Genomic DNA, 15,122 nt, shown 5'->3' with positions numbered 1-15,122 from the left:
TACGCCATCTCGTGGCTATGCCGTGCAATGGTCTCTACCTTTAAACCATCGTTTCCAATACCGCGATGTTTTCTCGGATCATAGTTTCTATGGAAGAGTTATATCGTTGAAAATTTTTCGCAGGAATGAAAATTTATAATTCTTCGATAATTAATCTTCAATGCGCAAGCGTCCGTAAGTGGATAGCGAATTTGTATAGCCTCACCACTTTGTATGATGGAAATGTACATATGTACAAGTACGCAAGTAACGCACAATGAATGTAGCTTCAAAATTTTATTGTTTTGTTATTCAAACTTTAACTTTTTGCCACATTATATTCCAGATCTTGCCATATCTCCTATTGTTTCTAACTTCTTCCATGCAGACTTTCAGGTCTCTTATCTCGAAAGTCGGTTTAAAAAAACAAAGATATAAACATGAGAAAGTGGCCATAGTGTCGGTATATAGGTTTAAAATTTTAAGATTATAATTGCATACTTGCATCGGAGGTTCTGAAAGGAGTTACACCTCTATAACGAATGTCCACATGATTTCCGTATGAAAACTATCCTTTAATACTGCGTTTCTTAACTTACAACCACGTTAAATTTTAATGAGTCCTGAAACTAGAGTTGTCGTCTCACGCTAAATTAAAGAAAGTGATTAATGTATAAAAAAAGTGGTTAAATATTATCTTTATTCTCAACGTGTATATAAAAGCTTTTGATAAATATAATTCAAACTAATTTATTAATTTTTATAATTTTCGAGTTGAAGTGTCTGTTACAAATGGGTGGTAAAGTGAAAAGGTTGAGAGTACTAATTTAATATGTAAAATAAACATTTAAGTAAGTTTTTATAATTTTATCGACAGTTATTAAATTATCCATTATCAATTTCATTTTCGATATTATTTTGTATTTTAACAAAAAGTGTAAAAAATTAGTTATAACAGGAGGTACATTAGTTATATCTTTTTGTTTTGTGATCATGAACTATTAATTTTAGCGCAGACGCAATGGCTACGATATATGTAATAACACTATGTTTCAGTGTATTTAATGCATACTTTCATGTTTTACGTTAACGATAATTAAATACAGATTCGCACAGTATGGGTGTAGTTTTAAATTCAGCAATCTTTATGCGAATAATAATGAATTAAAAACAGAAATGATGCATCCATCGCATTTTGTATTCATCATTAAAAAATACAGATAAGAAACGACTAGTAAAATATATCCCGTAACTTAAATTAATATAAATTTAAAATTCCTATGATAAGCGTGACAATGTCACTGATTTTATGCAGTAAAATATGAAATGACATGACAAATCTGTGTAAAAGTTTCTGTATGAGATCAAGTGTATTGGAAGTTGAAAAGAAAACAATTTTAAAAGTGTAATATGTACATACTACTGTATATATTATTTCTAAACATATAAATGATAAGTAAGTTATAGTATGACATATGTTGCAATTCATCATCAGTGATGAATGATTTGCTGTGCGAAATTAATTATGAACGAGAGATTTAGTCAGGAGTGAAAGCTCTGAACAAGAACATCATAAAGACTGATAGTGATTGATACGACGCGACTATACTTGTAACGTTACTCACGCGTGTATTCTTATTATCTATGTGTGTCGGTAGTCACTATGTACATACGTACGTCTACGCGGCATTTCAATCATACGTGGCAAAAACAAGTATAATTATTTTATAACTTTACAATCTGATAAGTAGACAACAGGTAAGTCTTTTATAAAATCTTAATGAATTGTGTATTGTGATCGAAATTATTTATTATGTTAACTTTTGCATGTTATTTTTCGTTATACTTTGACATAAATTCACGACGATCTTAGAAAAGTGTTCATACGAAATTTAAGCCTCTTCCAATATTTAACATTTTTTTGTTTAATCTTCAATCCAATGATACCATGTATCATTGTTTAATTGACAAAATGTCATGTTTGTTGAAACTATGTGTGATATCATTGACATTTTTAGATAACAGTTCTGTTAAAGTTTTATCCAGTTGTACATCCATATTATTTTATATTTATTGTGATTGAGAAACCAAGGAGTAATGCAACAGAAAAAGAAAAAACTAGGTACAATGAGGGCATTAATTCTTGTTGGTGGATATGGCACTAGATTAAGACCACTGACATTAAGTCGGCCTAAGCCTCTAGTTGAATTTGCTAATAAACCAATGCTGTTGCATCAAATAGAAGCTCTGGTATGTTATATTTTTCTTCATATATTTAATTCTCTACCTGCCAGAAGTTCATTGAAAATTCTACAAACTAATGGTCACATTGTTCAATCACAGGTAGAAACAGGTGTAACTGAAGTGATATTAGCAGTGTCTTATCGCGCAGAGGAGATGGAAAGAGATTTAGGCGAGGAAGCAAAGAAATTAGGTGTACATTTAATTTTTTCACATGAACCTGAACCCCTTGGTACTGCAGGACCGCTTGCACTTGTACATGACCTATTGAGCTCAGGGAACGAGCCATTTTTTGTTTTAAACTCTGATATCATTTGTGAATTTCCATTTAAGCAATTACTTGATTACCATAAAAATCATGGTAAAGAAGGTACAATAGTAGTTACTAAAGTGGAAGAACCATCAAAGTATGGTGTTGTTGTATATGCGGATGATGGTAAAATAGAAAGCTTTGTGGAAAAGCCACAAGAATTTATCTCTAATAAAATCAATGCAGGTGTTGTATTCTTCTTTCATTAATAACATTAGACGAGAGTCAAATGAATGAAATGAGGCATTTAAATAATGTTGTTGAAAGACATCTAATAAGGTCTAAAAATTATTCTTCAGGCATATACATTTTTAATCCGAGTGCCTTAAAAAGAATAGAACTGAAACCAACTAGTATAGAAAAGGAAATATTTCCATTAATGGCCAGAGATGGAGAGTTGTATGCGATGGAATTAACAGGATTTTGGATGGATGTAGGGCAACCAAAAGATTTTCTCAAAGGTATATATCCTGAAAATTACAGTAACTTCCAAATAATATTTACATTTACTTTCATTAGTGATACATTTTCGTTCTGTTTATGCAGGAATGAGCATGTATCTAACATCTCTAAGACAAAAATCTCCTGAAAAATTGTACTCTGGTCCAGGTGTAGTAGGAAATGTTTTAATAGATGAAACGGCGAAGATTGGCAAAGATTGCAGGATAGGACCCAATGTCACCATTGGTCCCGGTGTTGTGTTATCCGATGGATGTTGTATCAAACGCAGTACAATTCTTAAATCAGCTATAATAAAGGAACACGCATGGCTAGACGGGTAAATTTTATCATCCGTATTTGTTTTTATTTACGCATTTATATTACTTATTATAATTAAAAAATATTTTATTTATCTAATTATCGTATTTAGAGCAATATTCATTTGTATAACGAGGTTGAACGTATTATCTTAGTTGCATCGTTGGTTGGAGAAGCGTCGTTGGCCGATGGGTACGCATGGAAGGTATAACAGTTCTCGGTGAAGATGTAATCGTGAAAGATGAATTATATATCAACGGAGGCCAGGTTTTACCTCACAAGAGCATTTCCAACTCTGTGCCAGAGCCTCAAATCATCATGTGACTAAAGACAATATCTTGAATTACCACACTGAGTATGATAACTGAAAGACCAATCGCGCATTCTTCTCTGAAGAAAAAATTTTGTATCAGCTTTTTAAAGTATGTGTAAATCAGCTCGAATGTTTAAAGTAATTTGTAACGTTTTTACACTTACGATTTAAATCAACTTTATCGGCAGTCCTCGTACTACTATGGCAGCTGCAGTCATGTATTGAGAACAAACATTTTTCGATTTTGCTACTGCCCTCAACATCTCCGGTTCTGGTGACAAATTTGTCGTGCTGCTTCGTGAATTTTTCCCCACTTCTAAACGTGGGAAATTTGAACGAATCATAGCATAATAGTAAAATTAATAGACAAATTTTTTAAGATTATACAAAATTTATCATACTAACGAAAGATTCCCTGACACCATAAATTAATGTCTACATCGGCCCATGAATTATTCGTTAATGATGGTATCCAGCTACTAATGAAATTTGCAGTCATTTTATCGGTGTCAGCATCAGTGACTTCCCACAACATACCGAGTACGCAAGGACTATAAATAAAATATGAATGACTTTCTTAACACTTCAAAATGGATACAATCACTTGTGTAACTTAATAATTTATTACCTGCTGGCTATTAAATACTGATTTGAGACACCATATGGTGGATAACGTCCTCCTATTGGAAGTAGTTTTACACTGCTACAACCAAATAATAGAACGACTGCTTTCACTCTTAGACGTTCAATTTGTTCTCTAGGTAAGTATTGTATTCCATTACCATGACCACTATACATTAATATATCGTGATTAACTAAAGCATCTTCGAAAACTTCTACTTCTGGTTCAACATTGTACAAGCTTTTCCAATTTGGTAACCAGTATTCAATAAACAGTCTTAAACGTTTTTCCATTTTAGGCAAATCGTTTGCTGGATTAACTATACACGTACCCATGTCATTTTTTATTTTAATTATCTTACAACCATTTTCTATTGTGCTTTCGTGTTCTTTGAAAAGAGCATACAGAATATGTAACGATGGAAAACGAGTAATAGGTTGACAGCTTACAATTTCCATAGATTCAAATGGTATATAATCCATATGCTGAAAGAAATTATAACAAATATGCGAATATTGAAAAAAGTGCGATCTATATACACATTTTAAACATACTTTTGAACTTACTTCATCAATAATTAAAACTAATGTTTTTCTATCTACATTCTTAATTTCTTCCACAATTTTCAATTTCCCATATATAGACAATATGATATTATTTGCTAGTTTATCATTACCAGTAAGCACATACTTTACTGCACGTGCTATTTCTTCTCTTGTTAGAAAACATGCAGTTAAAGCCACTTTTTTTAATAACCACTTTGCACGCTCTGATATATTCTTACTAGAAAATATAATTCTATGTCATACTCTGACTATTACAATTAAATTGCAAATCAACAACTTCACTTACTGGTTTTTGTCATCCAATATAAGTTTGTCAATCATTTGTACAATGCTTTCTGTTACATTGTGTTCGTCTATAGGGTCTGCGACAAACAAGATCCTCCATTCTCTCAACCATTTGAATTCTAAGGCTTGTATAGCTGTCTATCATACATGTATATACATTTGTATACATGCATAGAAATGGTAAAATTTAATTGTACACAAATTATTGATGTTCTAAATACCTTCATTCTATTATTTTGTTGATCACGCATTTCCCAATACAATTTGTTGTTTGCATAAGTGGCCTGAAGATCCGACATGTTATGAACAAGTAATTTCTGAATTTCATAACAAATATCATAAGAATCTAACTTTGGTTTTGGTATTGTTATGCATAAAGGTTCAATGTCTTTGGTTCCAGTCGGTAATATGGAAATATATATTTCTTGCATTTTATTCTCTTGCACTGCAATATCTATAGGATGATATGGAGCAGTGACTTGGATCAGATACCACTCTATATTTCAAATTAAAATAATATCAACAATGATTATAATGGCAAATCTGGATTTTTCAAATTACAATAAAACTTCCTATGTATTAATTTTCGTTAAATGCGCATAGAAACAGCTGCAAATATAAAGTTTCTATGACTTCTTGTGCAGTTAAATTTGTAATCTTGTATAATTCGAGAAAATAATGTGTCTTTGAATAGTTAAAAAATATTTGATTTATACGTTTTACCTTTAGGTAAATCAAGAAGTTTAGACTTCCAATTATCAATAAAATTTACATTATTTCTATTAAAATTAACATGGGATGAGTTAAGTCCATAGACCTGTTGATTATTCTGAATTGTCTTTCGGAATTCCGATTTCACGTATCTGTGTATAGTTTGTTGACGAAGTAATACCGCATGTGATTCAATTAAACGGTTTATAGCTTCCAGTTCATTACCTATCTATAAAAAATATTCAATAGAATGACGTACTCAAAATGATGCTCTCTGAATACGGAAACAGTACCTTTAAGTTGAAGATCGCTAGCATTTTATTTAAATTAGAATATTCAACAGTTCCCATACAGCATACCGCATTCGAGAGCAATTTTTCAATATTACTTTTCATATTTTCCAATGATTCATTCTCATTTATTTTTGATGCTTCTTCGTTCCTACCAGTACCCAAACGGCAGTCCCGAAGAATTTCAAAGATTTCTTCCATTTTACCGTACGGTCTTTTACTTTTCACTTATTCTTCATAGGTACAATACAAACTTCTGTTCTCTATTCCTACATGAATCTGTTAAACGACTGATTCGAATTCAAACGAATCTGTTATCATAAGAATACCAACCTAATGCTTGCATTTCAATTAAGAACATATGCACATCATACATGCATGTAACAATCCGTTTTTAAAACAATGGAATCTTAATCGTGTCCAAGAAAAAGGTCTATGTTTAATTGAATTACAACATAATTTTGATAATATAAAATGTAATTGTATAATATTTATCTTCATGGAAATAAAAATTGTGATTTATGTACATGCAAAGAGGTTACGGTCGATTTACAATTATGCGTTAAAGACGATATTTCATTTCTACTTTTTACCGTCAGGCGGCGTTTGGTTGGTTTGATGTTATATAAAATCGTCTGGTTACCATTCTACCTCCATTTACTAATTGAGTCCGTAGAAAATGTAGAGAGATATGTAGACCGTCTGAAATGGAAAAAATTCGGTCATTGCAAATGGTGGTAGGTTCACGAGAAGAACGTGAAATCAACGATCATCGTTGCTAGTAACGAATACGTTCATAAATACAAGGTAAAATAATGCTTCTTATATTTCTATCTATTCGAAAATATTAATATTTTTTTCTTTCTACAATAACTTGTGCGAAAAACGTGCAGCGGTGTATTCTTGAAATCTACCGTTAGCTTTTTGTTACCATCAGTAAATTTCCAGCATGATGCGTGTTAGAAATTTGCGTCGTAGCAGTTTCACATTTTACGGAATGAATTTAATTTTATTTATTTTCAAAGATTTAATAATATTAATTTGATTAATTAAAATAAATTTGGGTATGGTATTCATTGCAGAATGGCTTCATATTTCCTACATCAGTAGTTTTTCTTATGCATTAACTGAACAAGAAAGAAAAGAACAATGTATCTGTATAATTTAACGTTGCAACGCGCAACGGGTATTACCCATGCGGTGCATGGGAATTTCTCTGGTAGTAAGATGCAAGAAATTCTGGTTTCTCGTGGGAAATCTTTGGAGCTTTTAAGGCCAGACCCAAATACTGGAAAAGTGCATACCCTGTTGACTGTAGAAGTATTTGGAATTGTAAGATCTTTAATGGCCTTCAGGCTAACTGGCGGCACCAAGGATTATATTGTAGTTGGGTCTGATTCTGGACGTATTGTAATCTTGGAATATATTCCTGCGAAGAATGTTTTTGAAAAAGTACATCAGGAAACATTTGGGAAAAGTGGTTGCAGACGCATTGTTCCTGGCCAATACCTAGCAATAGATCCCAAAGGAAGAGCAGTGATGATAGGTAATGTATTAATTTTCTTTTCTAATACTTAAGATATTTAATAAAAATATATTTTTTATAGCATATGATTATTTTAGTTTCCGTGTTTCAACTGAATAACACTGATTATAATATTTAAACTGATGATGCAGCTTTGATACATTTATTTCAAATCTTTGTTATAATTATCGATGAGTACTAATTACATTGAAATTATTTCAGGTGCAATTGAAAAACAAAAACTTGTATATATTTTGAACAGAGATCCAGAAGCTAGATTAACAATTTCCTCTCCTCTGGAAGCTCATAAAAGTAATACGTTAGTTTACCATACTGTGGGTGTGGATGTAGGTTTTGAGAATCCTATGTTTGCTTGCTTGGAAATCGATTATGAGGTACTAAAATCAAAACTATTAGAGCGATTATAAACTGTTATACTTTTACCATTCTGCAACTGTAGTGGTACCCATTTCTCTTATATAGGAAGCAGACAGTGATCCCACGGGTGATGCTGCAGTAAAAACACAGCAAACATTAACTTTGTATGAGTTGGACCTTGGTTTAAACCATGTTGTCCGCAAGTATAGCGAACCTTTGGAAGAACACGCGAACTTCCTTGTCTCCGTTCCTGGTGGAAATGATGGGCCGAGTGGTGTCCTTATTTGTTCAGAGAATTATTTAACTTACAAAAACTTGGGAGACCAACACGATATTCGTTGTCCTATTCCAAGGCGGCGCAACGATCTAGATGATCCTGAAAGGGGCATGATATTTGTTTGTTCAGCCACTCATAAAACTAAGAGCATGTTCTTTTTCTTGGCTCAGACCGAGCAAGGAGATATTTTTAAGATTACCCTTGAAACAGATGAAGACATGGTGACTGAAATTAAACTCAAATATTTTGATACGGTACCTGTTGCAGCAAGCATGTGCGTTTTAAAAACCGGGTTCTTATTCGTTGCATCAGAATTCGGTAATCAGTAAGTATATATTTGTAAAAATTTTCATTTGGATTCGATTTGAAATTTTATATAACTTCATCTTCTTTTCCAGTTATCTTTATCAAATTGCACATTTAGGAGACGATGACGATGAACCAGAGTTCAGTTCTGCTATGCCTCTCGAAGAAGGTGATACGTTCTTTTTTGCGCCAAGACCGCTTAGAAATTTAGTGTTGGTGGATGAGATGGATAGTTTATCACCAATAATGGCGTGTCAGGTAAATATGAATCCTCAACAGAATCTTTAGTTCTATGATAAAAATGAAACATGAGCGCACCTTTAAGTAGAAAGATGATATTTAAAGTATCTTTTTTCTGTGGAACGGTGCAAAAGCAAAATATTCTTAGTCGCATTCGTTCTGTCTTTGCAAAATGAAGTTGAACCTAAGAAAGACACGTATATGGTATATACTACAAACAAAGCTAGATGTGAAATGTAAATTCGTATTTACAGAATTGGTAAATTTTTGTAGGTGGCTGACTTAGCGAACGAAGATACTCCGCAGTTGTATATAACGTGTGGCAGAGGTCCACGTTCTACGCTGCGAGTATTACGTCATGGTTTGGAAGTTTCTGAAATGGCAGTCAGCGAATTACCTGGTAATCCAAACGCCGTGTGGACTGTTAAAAGAAGAATCGATGGTTAGTTCGTAAACATCTTACACAGTAGTTGTTTGCATGTTTTTTATCATATGTTTAATCAACAATTCAGAACAAGTTGTTAATTCTAGTGTCACAGTACACCTTTATATATACATACATACTATTTAATTTAGTACTGGAGTACATTGTAGTAGTTCTATTTGTTTAATCTTAAGTACACTTATATGTCGGTCTCTCTTTTCTGATAATAGGAAAAACAAATGTTTGAAAATTTTGAAAAATATTCGATATTGATTCACGATAGGAGCTTTATAGCTGTTTTAAAATGCGAATAATACTAACGTGATATAAATTAGTGTTTGTAAATGATATTGACGAATCTGGTGGCTTGATACACTCTTATCAAACACCAGTTCTCTCTTTCAGGCTACCAGCATGCTATTGGTTGAACTACAGAACACAGAGTGACTAAAAGGTAAGAACACTCGATTTTGCTGGGGGATATAAGAGCATTGTTATGCACAAAAAGTCTGTCTACTCTTTGTGTATAGGATCACAGTATGCTCGACGGTCACGAAGACGAATTCTATCATTTTATCCATTTCTCCTGTGTTTTATTCTGCTTAGATGTCTCAGGCTGAGCTTTATGATTTTGATTACAGAGGAGTATGATGCTTACATCATAGTGTCCTTCGTCAATGCAACTCTTGTACTTAGTATTGGAGAAACTGTAGAAGAGGTGACCGACTCTGGTTTTCTTGGTACAACACCGACGTTAAGCTGCTCCGCTTTAGGCGAGGATGCCTTGGTCCAGGTAAATTTCAACATATTTCTCTGTATTGTTGCACTATGGTATCTCCGGCACCTGGTCCCTCCACGTGACGGTCGCTGTAGCTAGTGCTAAATTAAATGAGTTCGTCGCATCGTTGAATATTTAGTTTGTCTAAATACTTCTGGTATTTAAGGACTCTACAATTATCTTAAAAAAAATTATTTTTCCCACAAATACGAAACTATTTCGCAACTTTATTTTAGGTATACCCGGACGGCATACGTCATATTCGCGCGGACAAACGTGTCAATGAATGGAAGGCTCCCGGAAAAAAGACAATAGTCAAGTGCGCAGTGAACCAGCGTCAAGTTGTCATTGCGCTGACCGGTGGAGAACTGGTATACTTCGAAATGGACCCTGTATGTGAATATTTTATTGCTTCATATATTAGATTTTCTTTACGTACTGCATCAATTGTTCTCTCTGTGAAACCATATTCTCAGAGATGTAGAAGATGCACAAATTATATCACTTGTTCGTCGTATGCGTGGCTAGCTCTTAGTCAAAGTAGACGAAATGTGAACATTTTAATGATTTAGTTTTTTTTATTAATCTCGCCTGCATTGTATTTTCTAGACTGGGCAATTAAATGAGTACACGGAACGGAAGAAAATGCCATCAGAAGTGATGTGTATGGCTCTTGGTAATGTAGCTATTGGAGAGCAAAGGTCATGGTTTCTGGCTGTTGGTCTTCAGGACAATACAGTGAGAATAATTTCGTTGGATCCATCAGATTGTTTAGCACCTAGAAGCATGCAAGCCCTACCCGCGGCTGCGGAAAGTTTATGTATTGTTGAGATGGGTGCGAAAGACGCCAATAGTTCTGAGGAAATGTCACCCCAACAGTCTAGCTTATACTTAAACATAGGTGAGTTGAATCTACAACAATTCTTTAAGTTTCATTTGACAGACTGTTGTATCTAACCTAATTTATATTTGCATCCTCTTTAGGTTTGCAGAACGGTGTATTATTAAGAACAGTATTAGATCCCATTTCAGGAGATCTTGCGGATACACGTACACGTTATCTGGGATCTCGACCTGTGAAGTTATTTAGAATAAAAATGCAAGGGAACCAAGCAGTGCTTGCAATGAGCAGTAGATCTTGGTTGAGCTACTACTACCAAAACCGTTTCCACTTGACGCCACTGTCTTACGAGAGCTTGGAGTTCGCATCGGGCTTCAGTTCTGAGCAATGTCCTGAGGGGATCGTTGCAATTTCAACGAACACTCTAAGAATTCTTGCACTTGAGAAGTTAGGAGCCGTATTCAATCAAATCAGCTTTCCTTTGGAGTACACACCAAGGAAATTTGCCATCCATTCGGACTCTGCGCATCTGATAATTATTGAGACTGAGCACAATGCGTACACAGAGGAAACGAAACAGCAGAGGAGATTACAAATGGCGGAAGAGATGCAAGAAGCTGCCGGTGCTGAAGAAGCAGCAGTAGCAAGGGAACTAGCTGAGGCTTTCCTGTCGGAAGAACCAAACGAAGCTGTATTTGGTGCACCAAGGGCTGGCCCCGGTTTATGGGCATCGTTGATACGAATAATTGCACCCACAACGGGACAAACCTTCGAGATTCATAGACTTGAGCAAAACTTTGCTGCTTTATGGTAAGATTTGAATATTCGTGTACGTTTAGGTTTTTTTTATAGACAAGAGAAAGAATAAACCGATGTTTATAAACTTATATTGCAGTTTGAGTTTAGTGAAATTCGCCAATCAAGGTGATCAACTATTTCTCATCGTTGGCGTCGCTAAGGAATTCCAGTTAAATCCTAGAGTTAGCAGTGGAGGTTTCCTGTATACTTACAAGTAAGTTTCATTCAAACATATTGGCATATTTCTAAGACTAGTGAAGTAAATTCTCCTCTGCAGCTCGAGATAAAAAATAGCTTAAAAAAAATTCGTTCTTAAAATACGGAAATAAAAAAGCAAGGTCTTACGTAACCTACTAGGGAGAATTTACTGTATATTTATATGATGACAAAACTACACAATCACTGTATTGTATGATGATATTCCTGCAGTACTGATAACAAATTTAGATAACTAATATTTTTGCTGTTTCTATAAAGAATACATTTTTATCGAATAGTATCTTTTTTGTCTAGAGTAAACGCTGAATGTACAAGCCTGGAATTAGTTCATAAAACGAATCTGGATGAGGTACCACTGGCTATATGTTCCTATCAGGGACGCGTATTAGTTGGCGTCGGCAGAATGTTACGTTTGTACGACATGGGCAAGAAAAAATTGTTGCGCAAATGTGAGAACAAGCATATTCCGAATGCCGTTGTTTCTATCAACGCAATTGGTCAGCGAATATATGTGAGCGACGTTCAAGAATCTGTATATGCGGTGAGATACAAACGACAGGAGAATCAGTTGATAGTATTCGCGGACGATACACATCCAAGGTGGATAACGACCACATGCGTACTAGATTACGACACTGTTGCTACTGCGGACAAATTTGGAAATATTGCTGTCGTGAGTATTCCCTTTTAGTCTTCAGAAATTTATAATACGTTGGACAATCTTACGCTTCATGTCGTTGCAGATACGGCTAGCAAGCGGAATTAACGACGACGTGGACGAAGACCCTACTGGAAATAAGGCTTTATGGGATAGGGGTCTGTTAAATGGCGCCAGTCAAAAAGCAGATACCGTTGCCTGTTTCCACGTTGGTGAAACTGTTATGTCTCTGCAAAAAGCCACTTTGATTCCCGGTGGTTCTGAAAGTTTAGTGTATACGACGTTGAGTGGAACTGTGGGCGTTCTTGTTCCGTTTACGAGTCACGAAGACCATGACTTTTTCCAGCACTTAGAGATGCATATGCGCTCCGAACATCCGCCCCTCTGCGGAAGGGATCATTTGTCTTTTAGATCATACTACTATCCTGTAAAGAATGTGATCGACGGCGATCTATGCGAACAGTTTAACTCGATCGAACCGGCGAAACAAAAGAGTATATCCGGAGATCTCGAACGAACACCATCCGAGGTGTCTAAGAAACTTGAGGATATCCGTACGCGTTATGCTTTCTAAAGTTCTTGAAATATGTTCATTGTCAGTTCATTTGAAAGCTACATCTCATTTGCTTGCATTCCGTTTGCATCTTTCTCTCACGTTTCTATTTCCTCAGAGTTTTCTTTGTACGGCAATAGGTATAATCAATCAAAAATTACGCACATTATACTTTTTATGTACAAGGGTTAACAAAAATGATAGGTGTAGAATATAACTCACGTCGTATGTAATAAATTAAAATTTAGTTTTGAATGTGATCGTAGAGAAAAGTTTAATTTAAGTATACAAAAAATAACATTCGTTAGTGATAAGAAAATGTATTTTTAAATTATCGAAAAACATGTAAATTTTGGTATCGCATCCAGTAGTTTAGAAACAAATCCTGATTTCCGAAAATTGTGTAAAACTAGTATTATTTCACCGAGGTTTCTTTTAAGTTTTATTTCTATATGTTTCGTTGATTGTATGTCACGTGTTTCTACAAAACTGCAATGCGGTGGATTTCTTAAAATACACACATTTTTTTTACAACAAAAATCTTATTTAGAGTATCACTTCTCGTGACGTTTGCACATTTTGCTTCCGTTAATTTAATACTTCTTATCGACAACTTCGCTAAAGTTTACTTACAGTACATTGCAAAAAAAAGCTATAGACAAACTATACACAAACGGTTTAGAAAAAAATGGAAGATACCTTATTGACCTATTTTAACATTATAAATATAGCGTCCGTAAAGGGTGGTGTACTTGCTGAACATAAATCGCAAAGTGAAAAATGAGATTGACAAACTATTATTAACTATCTACAAATTTAATTGTTAAAGTTACGTATCTAGGTTCCACATATTTCTGTATTCGCACAGTTTTATTTCGTTTTCATATTATTGTACACGGTAGAGGCTTTAAATCATAAATAAACTAAAGTTTTCGTAAAAGAGATTACCATTAAATATATCATAAAACTAAGAGAAAAAAAGATGTAATGCAAAATGAAGTATTTAATTGCTACAAATATAGAGACAAGTAGAAAGAACTGAACGAGTTAGACACGCCGTTATAAGTAACTGGACGTTGCCGATCAACCACCATTTCTTTGATACGTTTTAATTATCGCAAAAAGCTTAATGAAATTGTTGATCCAACGTACGTGAAGCTTTCGATATATTTTGCATCTCATTTTTTGCTTGAATTCCGTAATCTCGTTTTCTTGTCTCTCTCTCTTATTGCTGTCGGCTTACATGCATCTTTTTTGACCTACAATTCATCCCCTATAGCGGTCAGCCGTCGCTGTGACTCGCATTTTTTCTCGTGAAGCTCCGAAGTGCGGTTAATCTGCGTACTGAAGCGTATCGAGGGTATAATGCAACGTTATTACCCCCGTTTAACCTTCAGACGTATAACTGGGGTACGAAAGGCTTTAAACGCTCCACCGTGTCAATGAAAGAAAAATTACAGGTCAGTTCTATTTAAACTTTCGTAAACCCTCGGCGATTTAATAGCCGGAGTCCATGTCCAAATATTTTCTCAGGCGTAGCTCAATTCCGTTCAACGTGTCGTAATTAACACAGGAAACGTCGGGGGGTAAAAGCGATTGTATTTACAGAAATGCATTAACTTGTCTTTCGCAAGAGAGTTCCACATTCTTTTCGTTCGAAATTTTCCATTATATCTCCATTCTGGTTTGGATCATATAGAAAAAAATAATCTATCGTTTTATTAGTTTGCGATAAACCATTTCATTAGATTAAAATAAAACGTTTGCGTCATATTAATATTTGGATGCCCTCTGAATTGGAATCCGAGTATTCGAATGCACTCAATGTGCTGTAGGAAGTTGATTCAGAAAACTAAAAGATTGCAAAGTAGACGGATGAATATGTAAGTGCCGAGATTGTTAAGAGGGATGAAATTAATAAGAGAAAACTTTTGATGTTTACTGTAGGGGATCGATTGTTCTGACGACTAGAAACAACGCTAACATTTCAGCTAATAAGCATATTCTAACTAAGATTGGCATACAACATCTGTTGACAGAAATACGAAC

The 15,122-nt window shown here is 34.5% G+C and overlaps 3 protein-coding genes across 4 annotated transcripts; 2 read left to right on the top strand and 1 right to left on the bottom strand.

The window, feature by feature from the left end:
* Positions 1-586: 586 nt before the first annotated feature.
* Gmppb (GDP-mannose pyrophosphorylase B) lies at positions 587-4,177 on the top strand. Its single transcript, XM_078189815.1, has 6 exons — positions 587-1,737; positions 1,998-2,229; positions 2,323-2,716; positions 2,830-2,991; positions 3,077-3,308; positions 3,445-4,177. Exons 2-6 carry the CDS (start codon positions 2,077-2,079, stop codon positions 3,611-3,613), a joined length of 1,110 nt encoding a protein of 369 aa, XP_078045941.1. The 5' UTR covers positions 587-1,737; positions 1,998-2,076; the 3' UTR covers positions 3,614-4,177.
* Sse (extra spindle pole bodies like 1, separase) lies at positions 3,770-6,437 on the bottom strand. The gene is made up of 8 exons (XM_078189819.1): positions 6,080-6,437; positions 5,799-6,015; positions 5,297-5,571; positions 5,077-5,213; positions 4,791-5,007; positions 4,231-4,709; positions 4,008-4,153; positions 3,770-3,918 (listed from the first exon to the last, which is right to left on the bottom strand). The coding sequence occupies exons 1-8, from the start codon at positions 6,275-6,277 to the stop codon at positions 3,770-3,772; spliced, it is 1,818 nt and encodes a 605-aa protein (XP_078045945.1). The 5' UTR covers positions 6,278-6,437.
* Positions 4,319-13,613, top strand: Sf3b3 (splicing factor 3B subunit 3). Of its 2 annotated transcripts, XM_078189794.1 has the most exons (13): positions 6,724-6,883; positions 7,159-7,622; positions 7,824-7,996; positions 8,085-8,581; positions 8,655-8,820; positions 9,076-9,244; positions 9,868-10,019; positions 10,241-10,396; positions 10,614-10,905; positions 10,989-11,655; positions 11,741-11,857; positions 12,157-12,535; positions 12,606-13,613. In XM_078189794.1, the coding sequence occupies exons 2-13, from the start codon at positions 7,226-7,228 to the stop codon at positions 13,092-13,094; spliced, it is 3,654 nt and encodes a 1,217-aa protein (XP_078045920.1). In that variant the 5' UTR covers positions 6,724-6,883; positions 7,159-7,225; the 3' UTR covers positions 13,095-13,613. The 2 variants fall into 2 exon arrangements, with proteins under 2 accessions (XP_078045921.1, XP_078045920.1); XM_078189795.1 differs by lacking the exons at positions 9,868-10,019; positions 10,241-10,396; positions 10,614-10,905; ... (2 more) ...; positions 12,157-12,535; positions 12,606-13,613 and adding an exon at positions 4,319-4,363 and having other exon boundaries at positions 6,676-6,883; positions 9,076-9,249.
* The last annotated feature ends 1,509 nt before the right edge of the window (positions 13,614-15,122 follow it).

Source organism: Augochlora pura, chromosome 9, assembly GCF_028453695.1.
Source record: "Augochlora pura isolate Apur16 chromosome 9, APUR_v2.2.1, whole genome shotgun sequence".
NCBI lineage: Eukaryota > Metazoa > Arthropoda > Insecta > Hymenoptera > Halictidae > Augochlora > Augochlora pura.
This window is presented reverse-complemented; position numbering and strand designations above follow the sequence as displayed.